Raw genomic sequence first — 20,844 nt, 5'->3', positions numbered from 1 at the left:
ATTTAGTTGTGGATGACATAGTATGATGCGCACGCCTTTTGCTTTTGGATTGTAATGAAAGGCGGAGAACAAGTGAACCATTAACAAACAACATTCAGCAGGCATGTAGCTAGCTAGGTTTTGAAATGAAGCACAGATGCCTTCATCTTCGTGGTTCACTTCTACTAATGGCTACTTTTGAGAATCATGTTGATGAACACACTGCACGTAAATTGATGATAGATATGGCTCATATATGAGAATCATAATTCGACAGGAGAAGGGACATACATACATTCATATGCAACTTACGAGAAAAAGTGATGTCTTTTCCTAAAGATTGATTCATTTGAGTTGAAAGAAAACGAAAAAAAAAAACATAGACAATAAAATAATAAAATGAGATGAAACTTATATTCTTAAATTTTATTTTAATTCAAAATTTTCATATTAATTTTTTTCTTATATTCTTTCTATTCCACCGATCGAATCAATCCAGAGTGTCACAAATACGATGAGGGTCAGAAGAAGTATACTTATAAATGATTAAGTTACATGTGCTTCACTGATTACATGCCGCTAATTTCTTCACACACACAAAAAAAAAGTACTTACAAATTGGCACGATGACCAGTAAAAGCAGCATTTTCCAAAGCTGGAATAATTAAACAATAAAATAATTTTTGAACCTGGAGGTAAAGTCTACTATCTTGCTAATTGGATTCCGTACACATAGCTGATCATTGACACTTGGCTAAATTCCTTAATAAGAACACTCAACTTGCGCTAAACGATCCCGTAGTATACGTTACTTTAATCGATGTGCCATCTTAAAAAATCGGGCAAGATCGAATCTTATTGGTGAATGAAACCGTTTTCACTGTTCACGTGGGTTCAACAAATCTATACATTGAAAGATGGATATATTTGGAGACAAAGACCAAGCTTTATGACCATTTACACTTTACCTGGTCACTTTAACCACTACAAATTGTACAAAACTGTAGCCAAATCGAGTATTTTTGAACGGTTTTAAGGGACCTAAAAACAATTATGTATATTTCCAAGTATAGTAGCGCGTGGGGATGTCCCAGTTTGTGACCCAACCATTTACGGGTCGCGCAAACAATGGTACGATTTTGCTCGCCCTTGGTCTGAGCTCGACACACGCGTGCGAAGGCTTCCCTCGATTGGCGAATGATGTTCTATGAACTGCTTCGCATGTGTGTGTTCGTTCGGTCGGTCACTTGAACTGGCAGCTTTTTTATCATACTAGTACTGCTATACATTCTTGCCAAGAATTAAGAAAACTTTCTTATATAAGTCAGGCTAAATTATAATTTTAGTTTTTTAATTATTTATATTTTAGGGTTTAATTTGATTCTTTGAGTTTAAAAAGATTTATTTTGGCTCCTTATAGTGTTTAGATCAAATTGTTTTTTTAATTTGTCAGTTTTTGACATTCATGGTATCAATTTTCATTGACCTAATAACATGTCATTAAGTTATCCACGAGAAGGAGGATTCTGGTGACTCGCATGGTGGTTCACCGTGCTCCACAGTTGAAGATTGCAGTGGTGACAACTATATATAGATTTTGACGATCAAGTCAGAAAATGTTTGAGAAAATGAGAAATGAGTCAAGTTACACTGTTTGTACCTGAGAGGGGTCATATACGTAGGTGCACTTGGTGGAAAAAGTCATTGGGTTTGTTAAGTATTACGTGTGAGGTGATCACATGATTAGATGTGCTTAAGTTCATGTGTTACTTCTATTTCAGAAATTTCATGTTAGGTGTAGGTACCGGTTCTAGCTGTTGAACTTGGTATTCTTAGGACAGTCTTCACTCGCCCAAGTCATCTGAGTGTTTCAACTCAGAGTAAATAAGGAAAGTCAGTATAACCTTCGAAATAATTATCCCCCAATCAGTATTGTTTTAATTAAGAATTACTTATTTAAGAGTTAAAATGAATATTACCTCTCCCTAAGTCATTGTTGTTTTGACTACGGAATGCTGATTTATGAGTAAAAACAAATATTACCTCCATAGCAGCTGTGACTCACGTGGTGATTCTTAGTGCTCAAGATCATGGTGGTGACACCTACATAGATTTTGATAATTGTTAATTCATTGTTAAGTGCATCAAATTATTCCAAGTAATAAAATAAAATGAAAGTCCAAGTGTTAAATTCATAAGGACTTTATTTGTACTTAAATTGATGTATTTTTAATTTTCAAACAATTAATAAATTGAATCAAAGATTTTAGTGATGAAAAATTAAAAATAAATTGAAATAAAATTAAATTAATTATCTAAAACATACAAGAGCAAGAAAAACAAACACTTGGAGTTGTGATGCGAAGGTTGATTCAGGATGAGAATGTTAGGGCCTAGTTTTTCAAAACTACTCTTGATGTAATATTAATAATTTTTTTCTATTTACCTAATCTCTCTCCTAATCCCTTAAGAGAATAAACTAAGTAAATTGCATGAGAAACAAAGATGCATAAAATATGTTAAACAATATCATTTTATCCCTAGACACATTTTCGGTTCTTAGAAGATAAACATCTCTCAATGCCTAAATCCTAAAACAAATACATGAATATGAGTGATTAGACCACAGTAAGTGAAATTAAGCACAAAAAAGAAATAATAAAAATTAAAATAACATTAAATAGATAATAGGAAAGAAATTATATCACAATCATTTGGTTATTAGACTCCCAACAATGGAAGGTTTAGCCTCTCATTGTCATGAGATGTTTTACAATTGCAAGAGGGTGATGGGAAAAAAAGAGGGTAGAGAGGGATGGAGATGGAGGGAAGGAATGACTCCTAAAGGGTGGATTTCCCATGTTCTTGCACTAATCCTAGCCCTTGCTCCCTATGAGAAGCTAAAATCTTGTGGATCTTCCGTGTGTAGCTCTGTATCTTTTTCCTTTGCTTACTTTTCTTTTTATAGGTGAAGTCTACTTAAAATTTATGCAACATCGCGCTAAGCGCAACCGCCGCGCCTATGGAGAGTCGATGGTCACGCACTTAGCGCACGACTTGCGTTAAGCGCACCTTCACATGTTATCTGACTTCTCCATGTAACTTCTTTGTGTTGAGCGAGTGTTACGCGTTGAGCGAGAGTCTTTAGATCTTCAACTTCTCTTCCAAGTTTTACTCTTTGTTTATGCGGTAAATATAATAATAAAACAATATAAATTCACAAATTTAAATACCTACTAGACAAGAATTTGAATGATGTTAAAATTCTAATTATTCACATAAAAATAAGCAATAAAAGAGAGAAAATCTAAAAAAAAATTATATGATTTAATCACAAAATTTATCTATGCATAACATTTATCAATTATTAAGTCAAAAAGTGTTTGAGAGAATAAAGTTCACATTAAAGGATTGCATCGGGAACTTGAGTTTGAGTTTCCATCTTCTCTTATGTCACTTGAGAAGAATCTTTAGACTCAATATGATCAAGTTCTCCAACAAAAGGAGATTTTTTGGTTCCAAAATATATTAAAAATTTGGTTAATTATAAAAATACAAAATTCTTCCAAACCCAAATAATTATTAGGAAAAGAAAGAATAAAGTCTTAGCTTTGATGATGAACAAGATTTGCTGCTATGAGGAGGAAGTGTTGAAAACATGAAGCTCAATCCTTTTTCAAAAATATATTCCAAAGCAAAAGTTGTGACAACCCTAATAGTCTTCTTTTTGAGAAACATGTCTTGCATTGATCAAAATCAGCCATGATAAATGGTTAGCTTATTTTAATATGGTAGAGGTGAAAAAAGTTTTTTTTTTCCGTCGTGAATCCTTAATTATAAGGCACCTGGGCCAGCTGGATTATATTTTGTCTTCTTTCAAAAGTATTGGAATAAAGTAGGAAATAATGTTTGGGAGTTAGTAACTCAAGCATTTGTTACTAGGAATTTCAACCCTATTCTTATAGAGACTATGATTGTTCCTATTCCTATGAATGATAATCCTATGACATTAGCATATTTTAGTCTCATAAGTATGTATAATGTCATTTTCAAGGTCCTTTTTGAAGGTGTTGATTTATCGTATTCGTCCTTAGTTGAACACTCTTATTGGTCTTTTTAGAGTAGTTTTATTTCAAATCAAGTTACATGTGACAATGCTTTTTAACATGTTTTATGTCTTTTTAATTTTAATTAATATGTTTCAATTATATACAGAGAGAGAGGAAAAAAAACAGAATTATTTAATAATATAAATATATATATATATATATATATATATATATATATACTTCTACTTTCCTTTTGTCATAAAAAATCTTACATCATAATTATCTCTTTATTATTATTTTGTAATTTAATTTACTAATTATAATAAAAAAAATTACTTTTGCGCAATGTGCATATATATATATATATATATAACCTTTAACGTGTCAGAGGCTTATATGGCTGACGGCGCCATAAAAATTCTCAAAACTATTGAAGTAATACAATTTATTCTTGAATACTTCACTGTAGAAAGTATACAAACTAAAGTCCAGGTTATATCAGTGATCCAATTTTTTTAATCAAATCCGCATAGTAATCTGCCCCACTGGCCACTGCCACCACAAGCGGCTTATACTACTTTCACACAGCAACCAACTTTTTTTTCTGCTTATAAAACTCTCCCAACTTGCCATCCAAAAAATAAATGGAAAGGCAGCGCCACAGTACTACTATTCTTGCACCATCTTGAATACCGTCCAAAAAACACCAAGTAAGAAAGAATTCATTCATTGTCTCGTCACAGCTTTAATTTACTGAACTTTGTTTATTAATTGTATTGTATTCACTTTTCTATTTACATATATATAATTAATTTCTTCAGAAACCCTAATTAGTGTGAGGTGGGGAAGAATATGGGAAGGGGGAAGATTGTGATTGAAAGGATCGACAATTCCACTAGCCGGCAAGTGACTTTCTCAAAGAGAAGAAAGGGATTGATCAAGAAAGCCAAAGAGCTAGCAATCCTCTGCGATGCACAAGTTGGCCTTGTCATATTCTCCAGCACGGGAAAGCTTTATGAATATGCCAGCACCAGGTTTGATCAATCATCATTTTTAAAATTAATTGCAATAATAATACCATGAATATTTATGTGCTTACCTATATATATACGTTCCTATAGCAGTCTGATATATAAATATGCTCATGATGTGGACAGATCTTGTCCGAACATGTCTAGCTATCTGTTATTTGAAACTTGATTTTGTTGGTCTCTATTTGACAGACTGAAACTCCATGTATTCTAATTCTTAACTTGACATAGAAATCTCACTCTTGAAGAAGGAAGAATATGATGCAACAAATATGCATGGCTACAACTTCAAAGATATCACGTTCATGGCATGTGATTGATACTAAGAGAGTCTTCTTTAATCATGGAATATATTTGCATAATTACTATACATGATTACAGGAGATTCTCCTGATACTTGACAGTCCTAGATAGCATGCATATTCATATTTTTCAGCCCAAAGTCATATGAATTAGCAAGACGTTTCTCAGGTTTCTGACAATATATAGAATTATAGATAGTAATAAAGCTGATGAATCAGGATTTAACCTGCTAGAATTTGTAGGATACTGGGAGAGTATCATCTTGGAAACACAAAAAATGTGTGCACTGTGCTGAACTATGATGAAAAAAGAACAGCTTTTACATTTTGATAATATTTCTTAGGGCCAACTATATACTGTATATTCTTAAACTTATCCTTAAAAGCTTATGAATGGATATGTACATGTACACCATCACATCTTTGAGCCTAACCTTCCTGTGCTCTCATCCAAAGGCAGAGCCCCCGAGAAGAGAGAACTATAATATTATATTCGCTAATATGCAATAATTTCTTAGTCTAGCATGACCTATATATATTATAATGAACATTTATATATTCTTGAGTCATAACTCAACTCACCAATCCAACGGTTTACTCAGCAAAATATTGGGAAATTCTGTATATGACAAATTGACAATATATATATATATATATATATATATATATATATATATATATATATATATATATATTAAGACTTTAGGAAAATGGTATATAGGCAGTTTCATGAAATATTAAGGTGGAAAAATAGAAATTTAAAGTGGAATTTTTATGCCCAATAAAGGAAAAAGAAATCTCATGAGTATTATCCACCAAATCATTGCCCAGTAGGGCTGCCACCCACATAGATTATGCAGCTGTTTAGATATACCTTTTACCTTTGATGCTTATCAACCTAGTTTTGCTAATTTTAGAAGGTTACATACATATAAAGGTACATGTGATTCCAATATTTGTTTGACTTTAACCATTATCAATGTAAATGGTTTTTAGCTGATATCATGCCTTTCATTAGTCGATGTCAAATATCATTCAGGATGTGGATGTATTAGGTACGTAGCAGCACACTGGTCGCTAGCTAGAGCATGTCCCTTCCCAAAAGCAAATATTCAAGTTCCATTTAGGATCATTATCATTGGCAAATGCATGCATCGGATAAAGTGTTGTCACCACTAGTTTTGATATAGACAACCTTATCATATAATTAAAATCTAGCTTCCTAAGCGATTTTGATTTAGTATATAGGTTTCATTGTCTTTATTATTCTTGTTATATATATATATATATATATATATATATATATATATATATATATATATATATATATATATATTTTGCTCAGTTGGAATGAGTGCTTTTCAATCTTGTATTGCTTCCTAGTCTTAGATCATGATAATCAATATTAGCCCCATTCTGCTTGGAGTTTCAAGCAAGAATATTATGCTAGTGGATGCATTGAACCCTCCGGTTTTTAGCCAAAGTCTACAACGTTATCTAGAATAAGGACTCCTTTTGTTGGATAAAACTTTTAAATTTTAAAAAATCTTTTATAACATTCCCCCCCTTTAAAAATGCCTTTTCTATTTAAAAAAACATTGAAACTTTTTTTTCGTTCTAATTTCAGTTTTTTAACATATCAAATTATCTTAAAATATTTTGAACATATATTAACACATTTATTCTTTCAAAAACACAAACAAATTGACACAAATTTTAGTATGAGTAGATTGTACTTATTCTTTAGTTTTTTTCTCTGTAATACAAATTATTATTAAATATTAGAGACCTAAAAAAATTATATTAGAAAAACACAAATTGAGCTTCTTTATGTGATAAATTACAACTGTCGAGTTAAACATTGGAAAATAGATAAATATTAAACACAGAAAATGGAGGTTTGAATTGTGTTTTGTTTTGATTAAAAATAATTTGTCAGATCAAATGATTTTATCCAATAAAAAAAAACTTTAAAGAAACTTTGAAGAAAAATTGGAAATTGTTTTGTGTGTGTGTGTGTGTGAATTACTGCTTCTAAGGTCTAAAGGAATGCAAACAACATTAAGAAAAAAAATTGAAAATTTTTGTGTGTTGTGTGCGTGTGTGTGAATTATCTGCTCCTCATAAAGGTCTAAAGCAATGATTTAAGGAAGATTATCTTAAAAAATTTCAGAAATTTTTAAGTTATATAAATTTGTAAATTTATAAAATTTGAAAATTCCTCATTTCTTCATAAGACATTTCTGATTATAGTTTCATATTAAGTATGGTTTAGTATTTTTTTAAAATTATGTACGGTTTAGTAAATTTAGTGTTTCAGTTTTTATAAAATATTATGATAGAAAGTAATTTATTTTAATGACAAAATTTAGTAGTAAATATTAGTTTAGACCACTAAGAACATCTATAATGCATATTTTCATGAATGATTTACTTATCTTAATTTTGTAGGTTTTATAATTTCATATAAATTTAAACCCTTTGCACAAAAATTCACTTCAATATTAAGATTGTTAAAGTGAGTGTTTAACTTAATTTTGTAAGTCCTGGACTTAAAAAATGTTATTTATAAAAGAAATATTTTAAGTAGCGGTTTCTTAGATAAATAACGGTGTCTTCAATAATGTTAAAGTGAATAATTAAGTTCACTTGTTTCTGCTTATTTTTTGGCCTGGAAAGTTCCTTTTTAATTGATAAAAATTTAGTTTATTGGTTGCAATTTGTTATCATTGTTTTAGTTTTCATATTCATGAAACTTTCAATTTGGAATCCAAGCCAAATCAATTTTTTTTATCAGCAGAGAGAAATTTATATAACTAACTCTATTTTTAAGCTTTTAAAATTATTTTAAACATATAATGTTTTTTTTTTTAAATATAATGTTTTTTAAACCTCTCTCTGAAATTTTAAGAAAACGTTTTTTTTTTAATAAAATAAACTGAACTCGCATTAACATATTGTTTTTTATTAGCCGAAATTTAAAACTTTAAAAAAAATTAACTTTAATTAAGCAAGAATACTAGTTATATATGTATGACTTAATTGGCAATCAGAATTCATCTCATGCATGAAACAAACTTTTAGGTCTGGATTTCATTTGTAACTAGATAGTGGAGGGAATCCCTAACTTTCATGTTTTCTTTTATCTATAATTGATATATTTTAGTTAGTATACTCCTCCTTAAAAATGCTTCAATTTCAATACGAAACTAAAATAAAATGATACTCAGTATAACTTAAGATAAAAAGTAGCTATAATAAAAAAAAAATTAAAAGCTAAAAGATACTTCTTTTGTATGAATGGAACTCTTCCATAAAACATATAGCTTAATAAGAGAAGATATAATGTGTTGCTTGTGAATCGATATTATTTCATTTCGTATGTTTATGAGCTCAATTTTCTGCACTATTAGTATAAAAAAAATACTTTATCAACAAATAAAAAATTATTGTTGGTATAATTTTCTGCACTGTTAGTATAAAAGCAAGATTTCAGCAGTTTAGAGAAGCATTGAGAGTTCAAGAACACATTATTATAGGATGGGATGTTGAGTAATTCCCTTTTGTTTAATAGAGAATTATTCAGACTTTAAATTACTTCCCTTGTTCTATTTTGTTAAATGAGTTAGTGGTATCTATAACCCACCATATGCTATGTTTCTTGAATGTTAGAGACTCATATACCACCTCTAGAATACCACCAATAATTGGCTCGTGGCCAACCTAAAAGTAAAAATGACTTGCTTTGTAACAGAAAATAATTGAATTGTTCAAATATTAAATTAATGCAAAATTACTATAATATTTCTTAGGAATGCATATAGGACTGAAACCTATCGATAATGTTTTAGTTTAAAAAATGTTAATTATCATCTTTGATATCTTCATGTTCACCAACAGTGTTCCTCGAAACTAAGGTGTTTCCAGACCAAAAACTTTGTAGCTAATCATGCGATTAATAATAAATATTATTATCGATCATGTGGCCCTTTTTGCCACAAAATGTTACATATCTTGTTTGTACCTTTTTTTTCTCTAGAGGTAGGATAAGTACATATCCTTTTGTAAAATTAACAAGGTAGTTGATAAATTTACCAAAAAGTGCATATACAAATATATTAAAATTAACTTTTATATTTTATTTATGATTAAATTATAATTTTGTTTTCCTTTAATTTTAATTTCTGATCAACGATCTCAGTCTCCTGTTGTTTCCCGTGATTTTAGACTCTAAAATTTAAAAAATCTACAACTTAATCTCTATAATAGGAGGAATAAAATTACATATATAAAATAAAATGAAAATCAAAATTACAATTTAACCTTTATTTTTCTTTAACAAAAATTCATTTTCGTAAATACCTATTAACTTAATGGAAATTAACATTCATACCTTATAAATTTTTTAGGTTAAATTAGTTGTACTCTAATTTATTATTTAAGTTTAATCTAGTCCTTTGATTTTTAAAACTGATTCAATTTGATCATGTCGTCTAAATTAAATCAATGATATTAAAAATATGTATTTTATGACAGTTTAAAACTATTTAATTGTGGTTTTAAATCGCTAAAAATGTGATTTTTAACATTATTTATCTAATTTAGATAGTAAGATCAAATTAAATCGATTTTAAAAATTAAAGGATTAAATTGAAAAAAAAATAAATTAGAGGAAAAAAATTAATTTAACCAAATTTTTAATAATAGACTTACAAAATTGATCAAAAGCTCCCCGGGGACAGGCCATAATCTAAAAGCTAATTCGAATCTAAGCAACAAAAAGAATAAGATAACAGAACCAAACATATCCAGTGTGCAAATGTTTTATATTGAAGTAGTCAATAGGTCGCATGAAAAATATATAAAGCATTATACCTAGCTTGAATCCTTGACTACTTTGGTAGGACTAGTATAAGTCCTACGTACACTCCTACTCTAAGTCATGCCCCATTTCTTTACAAATTGTCTTAACAGTATCAGTTAGATTAGTTAAGTTTGTTAAGAAGAAGTTAGTTAGGATGGTTATTTTTCAGTTGTAACAAACCCTTCATCACGTGTATATAAGCTTTCATCATTCCTGAATAATACGACACCGCAGCTGATCATCTTTCTTCAATACGCTTATCTTTCTCATGCTTCCTTATTTTGTTAATATGGTATCAGAGCTCTTCTAAGAGAAGAGTTCTGCTGCGCATATGTTGCTTCTACAACTGCTATATCGAATCCACCATGAGTGAAGTAATCATCAATAACATGGAGAGTTATCTATACCTTCATCCCGGTGAGAACCCAACCACTGCCTTAGTTTCTCCGGTACTAGATTCAACTAACTACCATTCATGGAGTAGGTCCATGATCACAGCACTAAGTGCTAAAAACAAGGTGGAGTTCATAGACGGCAGTGCGCCTGAACCATTAAAGACCGATAGGATGCACGGAGCATGGCGGCGATGTAATAATATGGTTGTCTCGTGGATAGTCCATTCAGTAGCAACCTCGATACATCAGAGTATACTTTGGATGGACAAAGCGGAGGAGATCTGGCGCGACCTGAAGTCAAGGTATTCACAGGGTGACCTCCTTCGAATTTCCGATCTTCAGCAGGAAGCTTCGATGATGAAGCAAGGGTCACTCACAGTGACTGAATATTTCACTCGTTTGCGTGTAATATGGGATGAAATCGAGAACTTTAGGCCTGATCCCGTCTGTTCTTGCAATATTAGATGTTCCTGCAATGTGTTCACCATTATCGCTCAACGAAAGCTCGAGGATAGAGCCATGCAGTTTTTACGAGGCTTGAACGAACAGTACACCAATATTCGTTCTCACGTCCTTCTCATGGACCCCATACCTGCCATTTCCAAGATCTTCTCTTATGTGGCTCAACAAGAAAGACAGCTTCTTGGTAACGCCGGACCAGGTATCAACTTCGAACCTAAGGATATTTCCATTAATGCCGCAAAGACCGTTTGTGAGTTCTGTGGTCGCACTGGTCATATGGAAAATGTGTGTTATAAGAAACATGGGGTTCCTTCTAACTACAACTCGAGAAACAAGAATAATGGAGGAAGAAAAACATGCACCCACTGCGGCAAGATAGGACACACAGTCGATGTTTGCTATCAAAAGCACGGGTATCCGCCGGGATACAAGCCTTACGGTGGAAGAACCACCGTGAACAGTGCTATGACAGTTGAAAACAAGGGTAACGATGATCAAGCTCAGCACCACGAGTCCCATGAGTTGGTTCGACTCTCCCCCGAGCAGTACAAGGCACTCCTTGCCTTAATCCAGGAGCCATCTACAGGACACACGGTATCCACTCAACCCAAACAAATTGCCTCGATCTCATCATGTACCGTTAACACCCTGATAAGCTCAGGTATGCCATCTTCCTTCACTTCTTTTTCGGGCCCCTGGATATTAGATTCCGGGGCCACAGACCATGTCACATGTTCTTTACATAACTTTCACTCTCACAAACAAGTCAGCCCAATCACAGTAAAGCTTCCAAATGGCCACTTCGTTCGTGCCACTTGCTCAGGAACCATTCAACTCTCACCCAATATAACTTTACATGATGTTCTTTATATACCCGCCTTCACTTTCAATCTCATTTCAATTTCAAAGCTTGTTTCTTCTGTTAATTGTGAACTAATTTTTTCTTCCACATCATGTACACTACAGGAAATGAACAACCATACGAAGATTGGTACAGTTGAAGCTAAGCATGGTCTCTATTACCTCGTGCCCAACCAGTTGACCACCAAAACCGTAAACTCTATTATCACTCACCCTCAATGCACTGTAATTCCCATAGATCTTTGGCATTTTAGGTTAGGCCACCCCTCACATGAAAGACTACGATGTATGAAAACATGTTATCCTTTCTTACGAAATAACAATGACTTCATTTGCAATACATGTCATCACGCGAAACATAAGAAACTGCCTTTCTCTTCCAGCAACTCACACACATCCCATGTCTTTGATCTTCTTCACATGGATATATGGGGTCCTTGCTCTAAACTCTCTATGCATGGACACAAGTATTTCCTCACCATAGTCGACGATTACTCACGTTTTACATGGGTACACCTTATGAAAACTAAAGCTGAAACACGACAAGTCATTGTGAACTTCATTGCATTCATCGAAACACGGTATAATGGCAGGGTCAAAATCATACGAAGTGATAATGGGGTTGAATTCTTCATGCACCATTATTATGCATCAAAAGGCATCATACATCAAACCACATGCGTAGAGACCCCAGAACAAAATGGCATCGCGGAACGAAAACATCAGCATCTTCTCAACATCACACGTGCACTTCTTTTTTAGGCGAACTTACCACCAAGTTTCTGGTGTTATGCTTTGCCACATGCCGCATATTTGATAAATTGCATTCCCACACCATATTTGAATAACATTTCACCTTATGAAAAACTGCATAAGCATCCATGCAATATCTCTCATCTTCGAGTTTTTGGTTGTCTTTGTTACATCAATACACTCAAAGCCAATCGACAAAAACTCGATGCTAGGGCACACCCATGCATCTTCATTGGTTTTAAAGCACACACCAAAGGGTATCTTGCATATGATTTACATTCTAATAACATCACAGTGTCTCGCAATGTCACATTTTATGAAAATCATTTTCCATATCATTCTGAAACCCAGCAATTAGATTCAAACAACCCAGCTCCTTCTCCGGTTCCCTTCTCCGGCAAGTATCTTGATCCACAAATAAATAATTACCCATCACAACCCACGACAGCGACACCATCATCCAATGAACCCTCCAATGACCAACCCTCTTCACATCCTAGACGTTCTACTAGAGCTAAACACGCACCCTCATACCTTCAGGACTATCATAGAGACCATGCTTCGTCAACACCAAACACTCTGGCGGTTGTTCGTTATCCCCTTAGTTCCGTACTCTCATATTCACGTTTGTCACCTGCACACAGGAACCTTGTCATGAGTATTTCCTCCAACATAGAACCTTCCTCATATGCCGAGGCCTCCCGCCATGACTTCTGGATTAAGGCTATGGAAGCCGAGTTACAAGCTCTCCAGTTGAATAACACATGGAGACTCACTTCTCTTCCACCGCATAAGACTGCTATCGGTTGCAGATGGGTGTATAAAATCAAGTACCGGGCAGATGGATCCATTGAAAGACACAAAGCACGGCTGGTGGCAAAAGGTTACACCTAGATGGAAGGACTGGACTACCTCGACACCTTCTCTCCGGTGGCAAAGCTTACTACAGTCCTCCTTCTCCTTGCATTAGCTTCCCTCAATCAATGGCACCTACGGCAATTAGATGTTAATAACGCATTTCTCCATGGAGAACTTGACGAGGAAGTATACATGCAGATACCACCAGGGCTTTCGGTTGACAATCCCCAACTCGTATGTCGTCTCCAACGGTCCCTTTATGGGCTCAAGCAGGCCAGTAGGCAATGGTTTACGAAGCTCTCTAGTTTCCTATGTTCTCATGGGTTCCAGCAATCAAATGCAGATCATTCACTTTTCCTCCGTTTCAATGGAGACATCACCACAATCCTCTTAGTATACGTGGATGACATTATACTTACAGGCAACAACATGGCTGAGATACAAACTATAACCATTCTCTTGGATCGCGAATTCAAAGTTAAGGACCTTGGTGATTTAAAGTTCTTTCTTGGTCTCGAAATCGCCCGAACCTCTAAAGGAATTCACCTGTGTCAACGTAAATACACCTTGGATCTTTTGAATGATTCAGGGATGTTGGGTTGCAAGCCTAACTCGACACCTATGGACTACTCAACTAAGTTACAAGCAAATTCCGGCAACCTTCTTTCAACAGATTCTTCTTCCACCTACAGAAGATTGATAGGCAAGCTCATATACCTTACGAATACGCGACCTGACATCACGTACGCAGTCCAGCAACTCAGCCAATATATGGCTGCTCCCACCGACACCCACCTTCAAGCCGCCTTTCGTGTTCTTCGATATCTAAAAGGCACGCCGGGTTCCGGACTATTCTTCCCCGCCACAGGTACTCCTCAACTTCGGGCGTTTAGTGACTCCGATTGGGCCGGGTGCAAGGATTCAAGGAAATCCACTACAGGATACTTAGTTTATCTTGGTTCTTCCCTTGTCTCTTGGCAATCTAAAAAGCAATCCACCGTATCAAGAAGCTCCTCCGAAGCTGAGTATCGAGCTCTCGCCTCCACCACCTGCGAACTACAGTGGTTAACTTTCCTGCTCCACGATTTTCAGGTCATCTTTACTCAACCAGCTGCTTTGTATTGCGACAATCAGTCTGCAATTCAAATCGCCACAAATCCTGTCTTCCATGAACGGACCAAACACATTGAGATAGATTGCCATCTCGTACGACAAAAGCTTCACTCGGGTCTTATCAAGCTTCTTCCTGTTGCTTCGTCCTTACAACTCGCGGATATATTCACTAAGCCCCTAACACCAGCTGTTTTTCACCATCTTTGTACCAAGCTGGGAATGATGAATATTCATTCCCAGCTTGAGGGGGGCTCTTAACAGTATCAGTTAGATTAGTTAAGTTTGTTAAGAAGAAGTTAGTTAGGATGGTTATTTTTCAGTTGTAACAAACCCTTCATCACGTGTATATAAACTTTCATCATTCCTGAATAATACGACACCGCAGCTGATCATCTTTCTTCAATACGCTTATCTTTCTCATGCTTTCTTATTTTGTTAATAAATTGAGCCATCGAAGTTCATAGACGAGGGGTTTAACAACTGGTTCTTCACAAATGTATCAGAATCCATAATATAGCCTGATGAGTAAGGTTGATTTGATGTCCACCCTATCAAAGGGTAAAACAAGCGGATAAAAAAAGTATATTAACCACATGCAAGTAGAACTACACGAACATTGAATTGGAGCCAGCAATGCGACACTAGTAAAACTAGGAACATGATTAGTACATAATGGAGAGCTATAAATTTGCAACAATGATTTTATAATGTAATGAATCTGTTATCAATAAGGTTGTCTAAATAGTTAGTCTTAATTTGGATGGCAGTACACATGACCTTTATTACCTTATTTTACATTTTCTCATGGAAACCAATCTATTGATCATAAATACTATATCTTTTGGTTGTGTGATGTGCTGTGTGTTTTCACTGTGTCTTTTCTAGATACAGCTTTTCTTGATCAATTGAATTCTTAATTCATAAATTAAAACAAATAAATGTAAAGACTTTTTTATGTTCCCAGCATGAAATCAATCATCGAGAGATATAACACGTGCAAGGAAGAACATCACCGTCAGATGAATCCAGAATCTGAAGTCAAAGTATGTTACTGTTAACCACTCTTCAGAATTGTCCCTTGTCTTTTTTCAGCCATAAATAACCGCTATAAGCAAAATGTACTTGAAGTCCATCCATCATGATTTATTTTTTGTTGTTGCACTTACTCATGCATCTATTTTGATAGTATCATTAAGCATGTGGTTATGTCCAATATGACAAATATTATATATGTTGGAGTACAAGTATAAAAAGAAGTCTCGCGTCGTGTAAAAATAAAAAAGTTAAGTATCATATATGTGGATTAAAGTGTAATGTTAAATTCACTTATGTTATTGGTCCTGAATTGTACAACACAAATTTTATAAACTGTGTAACCAGTAAAATTAACACGACTTCCAACATATTTTTTGTCCACTATTGACTCCAGGGGCTACAATGCATACATGTCCTCCAGAATCATCAAGAATTAAGTGTTTGCATTTCTATCATGTCATTCATATCTTACAAATATCTCATTCATATCTTACAATTTCAAAATAGCAGCAGAATGTAACATATAAACTGCTCGTGTTAGACAAATGTAAGCAAGAATCGAGCATGATTCCTCCTAACTTAAGATCCAACTTTAATCAGGGTTAACAATCGCATTTTTTTGTCATAATTGATATTGTGGAATCCTAATTAGCCAAATCAAACAAACTATTGTTTTGATGGAGTTATAAACTACAATATATGAGCATAACTCTATTTAGAAGAAGAGAAAAGTTTGCTTCTTTTGACCGAATAGTATTGCTAGAATATATTCAAGCATTAAGCCAAACAGTATTCTCAGTAATCTATAATATTTATGAGTAGATATGGCATACATAATAACAACTTGTATTATTAAAGTTTATTTTTGTTGAGTCACAATGCTGAACTATCGCCCCTTATTTTGGTTACTGATATTAATTGCAAATCCAAAGTTTTAAACCTAATGAATTTACTTACATATCTTCAATATTAATTATATAAATCTCATCACATGAAATTAATCATATATAAAAGGGAAACACAAGTTGCTAGCATTTAACTCTATTGAAACTATTTATTTTCTAAAATGGTCCTTAAGAACCTGTTTGGGATGAAAGGAGAAGAGGTGGGTGAGGATGGATTGGAGACAGAATCTGAAACAGAGGAAGGTTTAGAAGGACATCCATCCCTTACTCCCTTTCAAATGCTAAGGGAAAAAAGGAAATGAATACCACCACAACGACCTAAAGGGAGTTAATGAATGACAAAACTTTTTAAAGTTTTATGCTGGAATTAGATTTTTATTTTTTTATGCTAACTATGATTGTTAATTTTGTGTAACCATGCAAGATTAGGAATTTTGTGTTTTTCCTGGAGTGGATATTACTGTCCCACTTTTCTCTATTTAAGACAACAACTTTATTTCTTAGGGATTTGAACTTTGATTTGACTATAAATGCAGCACCTGTCAAACTTTTACAATGTGTTTGGTAGAGATAAATAAAAAGAGATGAAAGTTGGAGAAATGAAAAAAGATAGAAAGAGAATAATCTATACTATTCTCTATAGTGACTATATTTGTTTCTAAATGGAAACAGCATACTGGCTCTATAATTCTAATATAAAAAAACTGCATCTGGATATACTTATTATAAATATGACAATCTGCACCTAAATACAACGTAATGATCTCATATCCTACTGTGGGTCGTGTTAAAGCATTCGATTAGGATCTAAGTCAAAATGATAAGAAAAAAAAAAGTCCCTTTGCATTTCTTTTTCCTCTGTATTACTTATTGCTCACATCATTTTACTTGATAATTGCTAGTTTTGGCAGAGGGAGGCAGAAATTCTAAGGCAGCAACTACAGAATCTACAAGAAAACCATCGGTACAACATTTCTGCTAAATTTTAATTTATTCAGCAAATTCTTTTTATTATTCTACAAAAAGTAAATAAAACAGGTACTGTTTGAGAAGCACTTCAGTGTCAGACAAGAAGATATTACCGTACTATAGTTGACTGGCTGTGTCATAACATGCTGCATTCAATCCAACAAAATGTCCATGAAGTGCAAATTCCATTCCGTCTCAAATCATTAGAAATAGCATCCTAATTCTTGCTGACAGAAATAATCCTCCAATTGAATTTGCAGAAAAACTAAAAATTAGATAAAGAAACCATGAAGCAAAACCAAATCCATCCTAAATATTAAACAATTATCATACTCCTTTCATATTTAAGTGCTCTTGCAATAGAAAAATAAGACTTAAATATATTTTTGGTTTAAGTTAATATTTTTTTATTTTTGGTTCTTGTAAGTTTATTTTCTAATTTTAATTCGGATAAGTTTATACTTTTTTAATTTTAGTTTCTATAAGATATTTTATTTATTTTTAATCATATAAATTTATGTTTTTTCAAACTTGATCTTTATAAGATTCTAATTTTCATTTATAGTTTCATAAGTTCGTTCTTATAAAAATCAAAATTGAAAAAAAAAAGAAACTTATATAAACTAAAAATGAAAAACATCTTATAAAGCTCGATATTGAAAAAATATAAATTTTCAAGGACTAAAATTAAAAAAAATAAACTTAAAAAAATTATAAAAAAAAATATTAACTTACATGAACTAAAAAAACGTTTAAGCCGAAAGAAAATACAATGGTTAGTGTCATACACTACCAATAAGTATCCACCAGTGTTTGTTACCCAACAATTATATCAACATAAGTATATCAAATATAAAAGGGAAACCTAATTTTTTTTTTCAAAAAGTAAATACAAATAGTAAAAGGAAAGACATACAACAGAATATTACTTCTATACTAATAATATATGAGTGAAATTTATAGAAGTGAGATTGAATTATAGAAGTGTGGACCTGCAGGTTGAAATCCTCTAGTACTGTATCTGAGTCTATGGTTCACAAGAAAATCCCAAGATATAAAAATACAGACTCTTCTACAACATAAAACATCATCTTGCATAACCTACTTGGAAGAAACGTAGACTTAAATATTTGAATTTTACAGAAAATACTGCCTTGCTCTAAATTACTCACACAAGTAGTTTTTTTTTCTTTTCCAGAATAGCATGAAAAATAGTCCATGCAGAAGCAGCATTCACTTTTATCTCCATCTTAGACTACTTACAAGAAACATTAATACTATGTCCCAACAGGTACCATCCATAAAGAAGGTTTTGGTAGAAGTGATGACTCTTCTTCCTTCTTTACTTTTTTTCTCTGAATTAAATAAAGAAAAAGGAAAGGAAAACATCACATATCAATCCCAATATTATCTAAACAATTCAATAGAATAAAAATTCTACCATGGAGCTCCGCATCAATCAAACACTAGTCTAATACACCATGCAACACACTCCAAAACAGTAAAATGAAAAGAAAAAAAAATCCCTTTAAGCAAATAATGGTAACTACATAAAGAGAATGGATTCTGTATCTCATTAGGCTCTATGCATAAGATCACTAACATTTTGAGGACGCAGGCAATTGATGGGAGAACAGCTATATGGTCTGAGTGTGAGAAACCTACAAGATCTAGAGAATCAACTGGAACTGAATCTCCAAGGTGTCCGTATGAAAAAGGTCAAGTGCCTTTTAGATTCACACTGAGAAGGAATGGAAATAAATGTGCTTGATTGATTAATCCCATTAATGACCAAGCTGAACACTACAAAGCAACTAACAAGTTTAATCAAATTCTGCAGGAACAAATTCTAAAAGATGAAATCCAAGAGCTGAACCGAAAGGTCTTCTTGAGCAATAACCTTTGCTAATTTTCCTCTATCAAATTTTATAACACTGACTGGCCTTTTCTTTTTCACATACAGGGGAACCTGATCTTTCAGGAAAATGTGGAACTTTACAAGAAGGTAAATCTCATTCACCAAGAACACACACAACTATGCAAAAAATTAGCCCAGATTAATTAGTTAATATTCATGTATGGCATCCCCAAAAATTACAAGAGACTTATATTCACTTAGGCCATGAAGTGCAATAATAGAAAGCACAGATTGCTTAACAATGAGGCTTGATGTCCCAGGTCTTTGGTACAACAGATATGGCCACAACAAGCAGAAATGCATTTGTTCCACTTTCATATGGTATGCATGCTGCAGGAGGGAATCCACAAGAATTGGTCCAACTTCAGCTATGCCAGCCTGAACAAGAAGTTTGTGAGACATCGGACACAGCCACAAAATGAAGGTCAAGTCTAATTTGGCTAATATTTTAGTATTACATTTGGAAAAGAAAGTCATAATGATATTGCAGCATAATAATCATACACATCCAAAGAAGTGTAGAGTTCTTGGGGATGAATATTACTCACTTCACTCAGAGAATCCCAGCAGAGAACAATGCACACTTCCTGATATTGTATTGGTTTTATAAAATCTAATCAGTAAAATGACATCTGCCTGTAAAACTGCATATGGAAAAAAATCTTGAATAACACAGCATGGGCCATGGACATAAAATTTTCCTTCTGTAACAACTATTCCTTGGACATAAACTATAAACTACATGAGGTATATCCAACACATTCTTATTTTTTTTAAAAGGAAAAAAACAAAATATCATTAATAAAACCAGTTCAAAGCACAAGACGTGCCCAAATTGGTTCATTCATCATGGTACATGACCATAGAAAATATCCTTCTATGTTAACCATACAAAAACACAATTAAAAACAAAGCGTTGCTAAGGTTAATGTAGAAAATTTTAAATCCTGTGTCAGCTCTAGAAGCAACTATTTTCAATATCTGCCTGTAGGGAACCCCTTGGATATTAAAACCAGCAAAGCGTTTGCAACTATGAAGGTGATTCTACCAGTTTTTGTTCAGTCCTTTTTATTTTTTAAGAAAAAGTGTAAAATTCTCATGTTAAGTCAAATAGTATTTTACCACCAATCACGTGGATCAATTAGTGTAAATCAATTGCTATGAAAATATTCCAACTTAACTAGTAATCTCAAGTTTAAGTCTTCTGGAAAGAGAGTTTTGCCAGTCATAAGTAATCCTACCTGATTCAAGAGTGAAATTATCTCGCATGGAAAATACCTATGCTCTGTGTAAAAGTTCATTAGTATTTCATTTACACTAGTAACACTGATTACACGGTTACTCACGCAA

At 33.2% G+C, this 20,844-nt stretch overlaps 1 protein-coding gene and 1 long non-coding RNA gene across 2 annotated transcripts; one reads left to right on the top strand and one right to left on the bottom strand.

The window, feature by feature from the left end:
• Nucleotides 1-4,599: 4,599 nt before the first annotated feature.
• Nucleotides 4,600-20,199, top strand: LOC114409085 (MADS-box transcription factor 23-like). The gene is made up of 8 exons (XM_028372388.1): nucleotides 4,600-4,738; nucleotides 4,850-5,062; nucleotides 15,632-15,710; nucleotides 17,510-17,571; nucleotides 19,195-19,294; nucleotides 19,417-19,458; nucleotides 19,540-19,581; nucleotides 19,755-20,199. Exons 2-8 carry the CDS (start codon nucleotides 4,881-4,883, stop codon nucleotides 19,914-19,916), a joined length of 669 nt encoding a protein of 222 aa, XP_028228189.1. The 5' UTR covers nucleotides 4,600-4,738; nucleotides 4,850-4,880; the 3' UTR covers nucleotides 19,917-20,199.
• Nucleotides 19,448-20,134, bottom strand: LOC114409093. Its single transcript, XR_003665989.1, has 2 exons — nucleotides 20,043-20,134; nucleotides 19,448-19,872 (listed from the first exon to the last, which is right to left on the bottom strand). It is a non-coding gene; the product is annotated as an uncharacterized LOC114409093 (long non-coding RNA).
• Nucleotides 20,200-20,844: the final 645 nt, after the last annotated feature.

Source organism: Glycine soja, chromosome 1 (genome assembly GCF_004193775.1).
Source record: "Glycine soja cultivar W05 chromosome 1, ASM419377v2, whole genome shotgun sequence".
NCBI lineage: Eukaryota > Viridiplantae > Streptophyta > Magnoliopsida > Fabales > Fabaceae > Glycine > Glycine soja.
Note: the sequence above shows the minus strand (reverse complement) of the source record. Positions and strands in the feature narration are given on the sequence as shown.

Excerpts from the sequence above, each read along its gene's own strand:
- LOC114409085 (XM_028372388.1), top strand. The coding sequence starts at position 4,881 with ATGGGAAGGGGGAAGATTGTGATTGAAAGGATCGACAATTCCACTAGC. Across the intron at positions 15,711-17,509 it reads ATCCAGAATCTGAAGTCAAA|TTTTGGCAGAGGGAGGCAGA; the intron begins GTATGTTACTGT and ends GATAATTGCTAG. Across the intron at positions 19,582-19,754 it reads ATGTGGAACTTTACAAGAAG|GTCTTTGGTACAACAGATAT; the intron begins GTAAATCTCATT and ends TTGATGTCCCAG.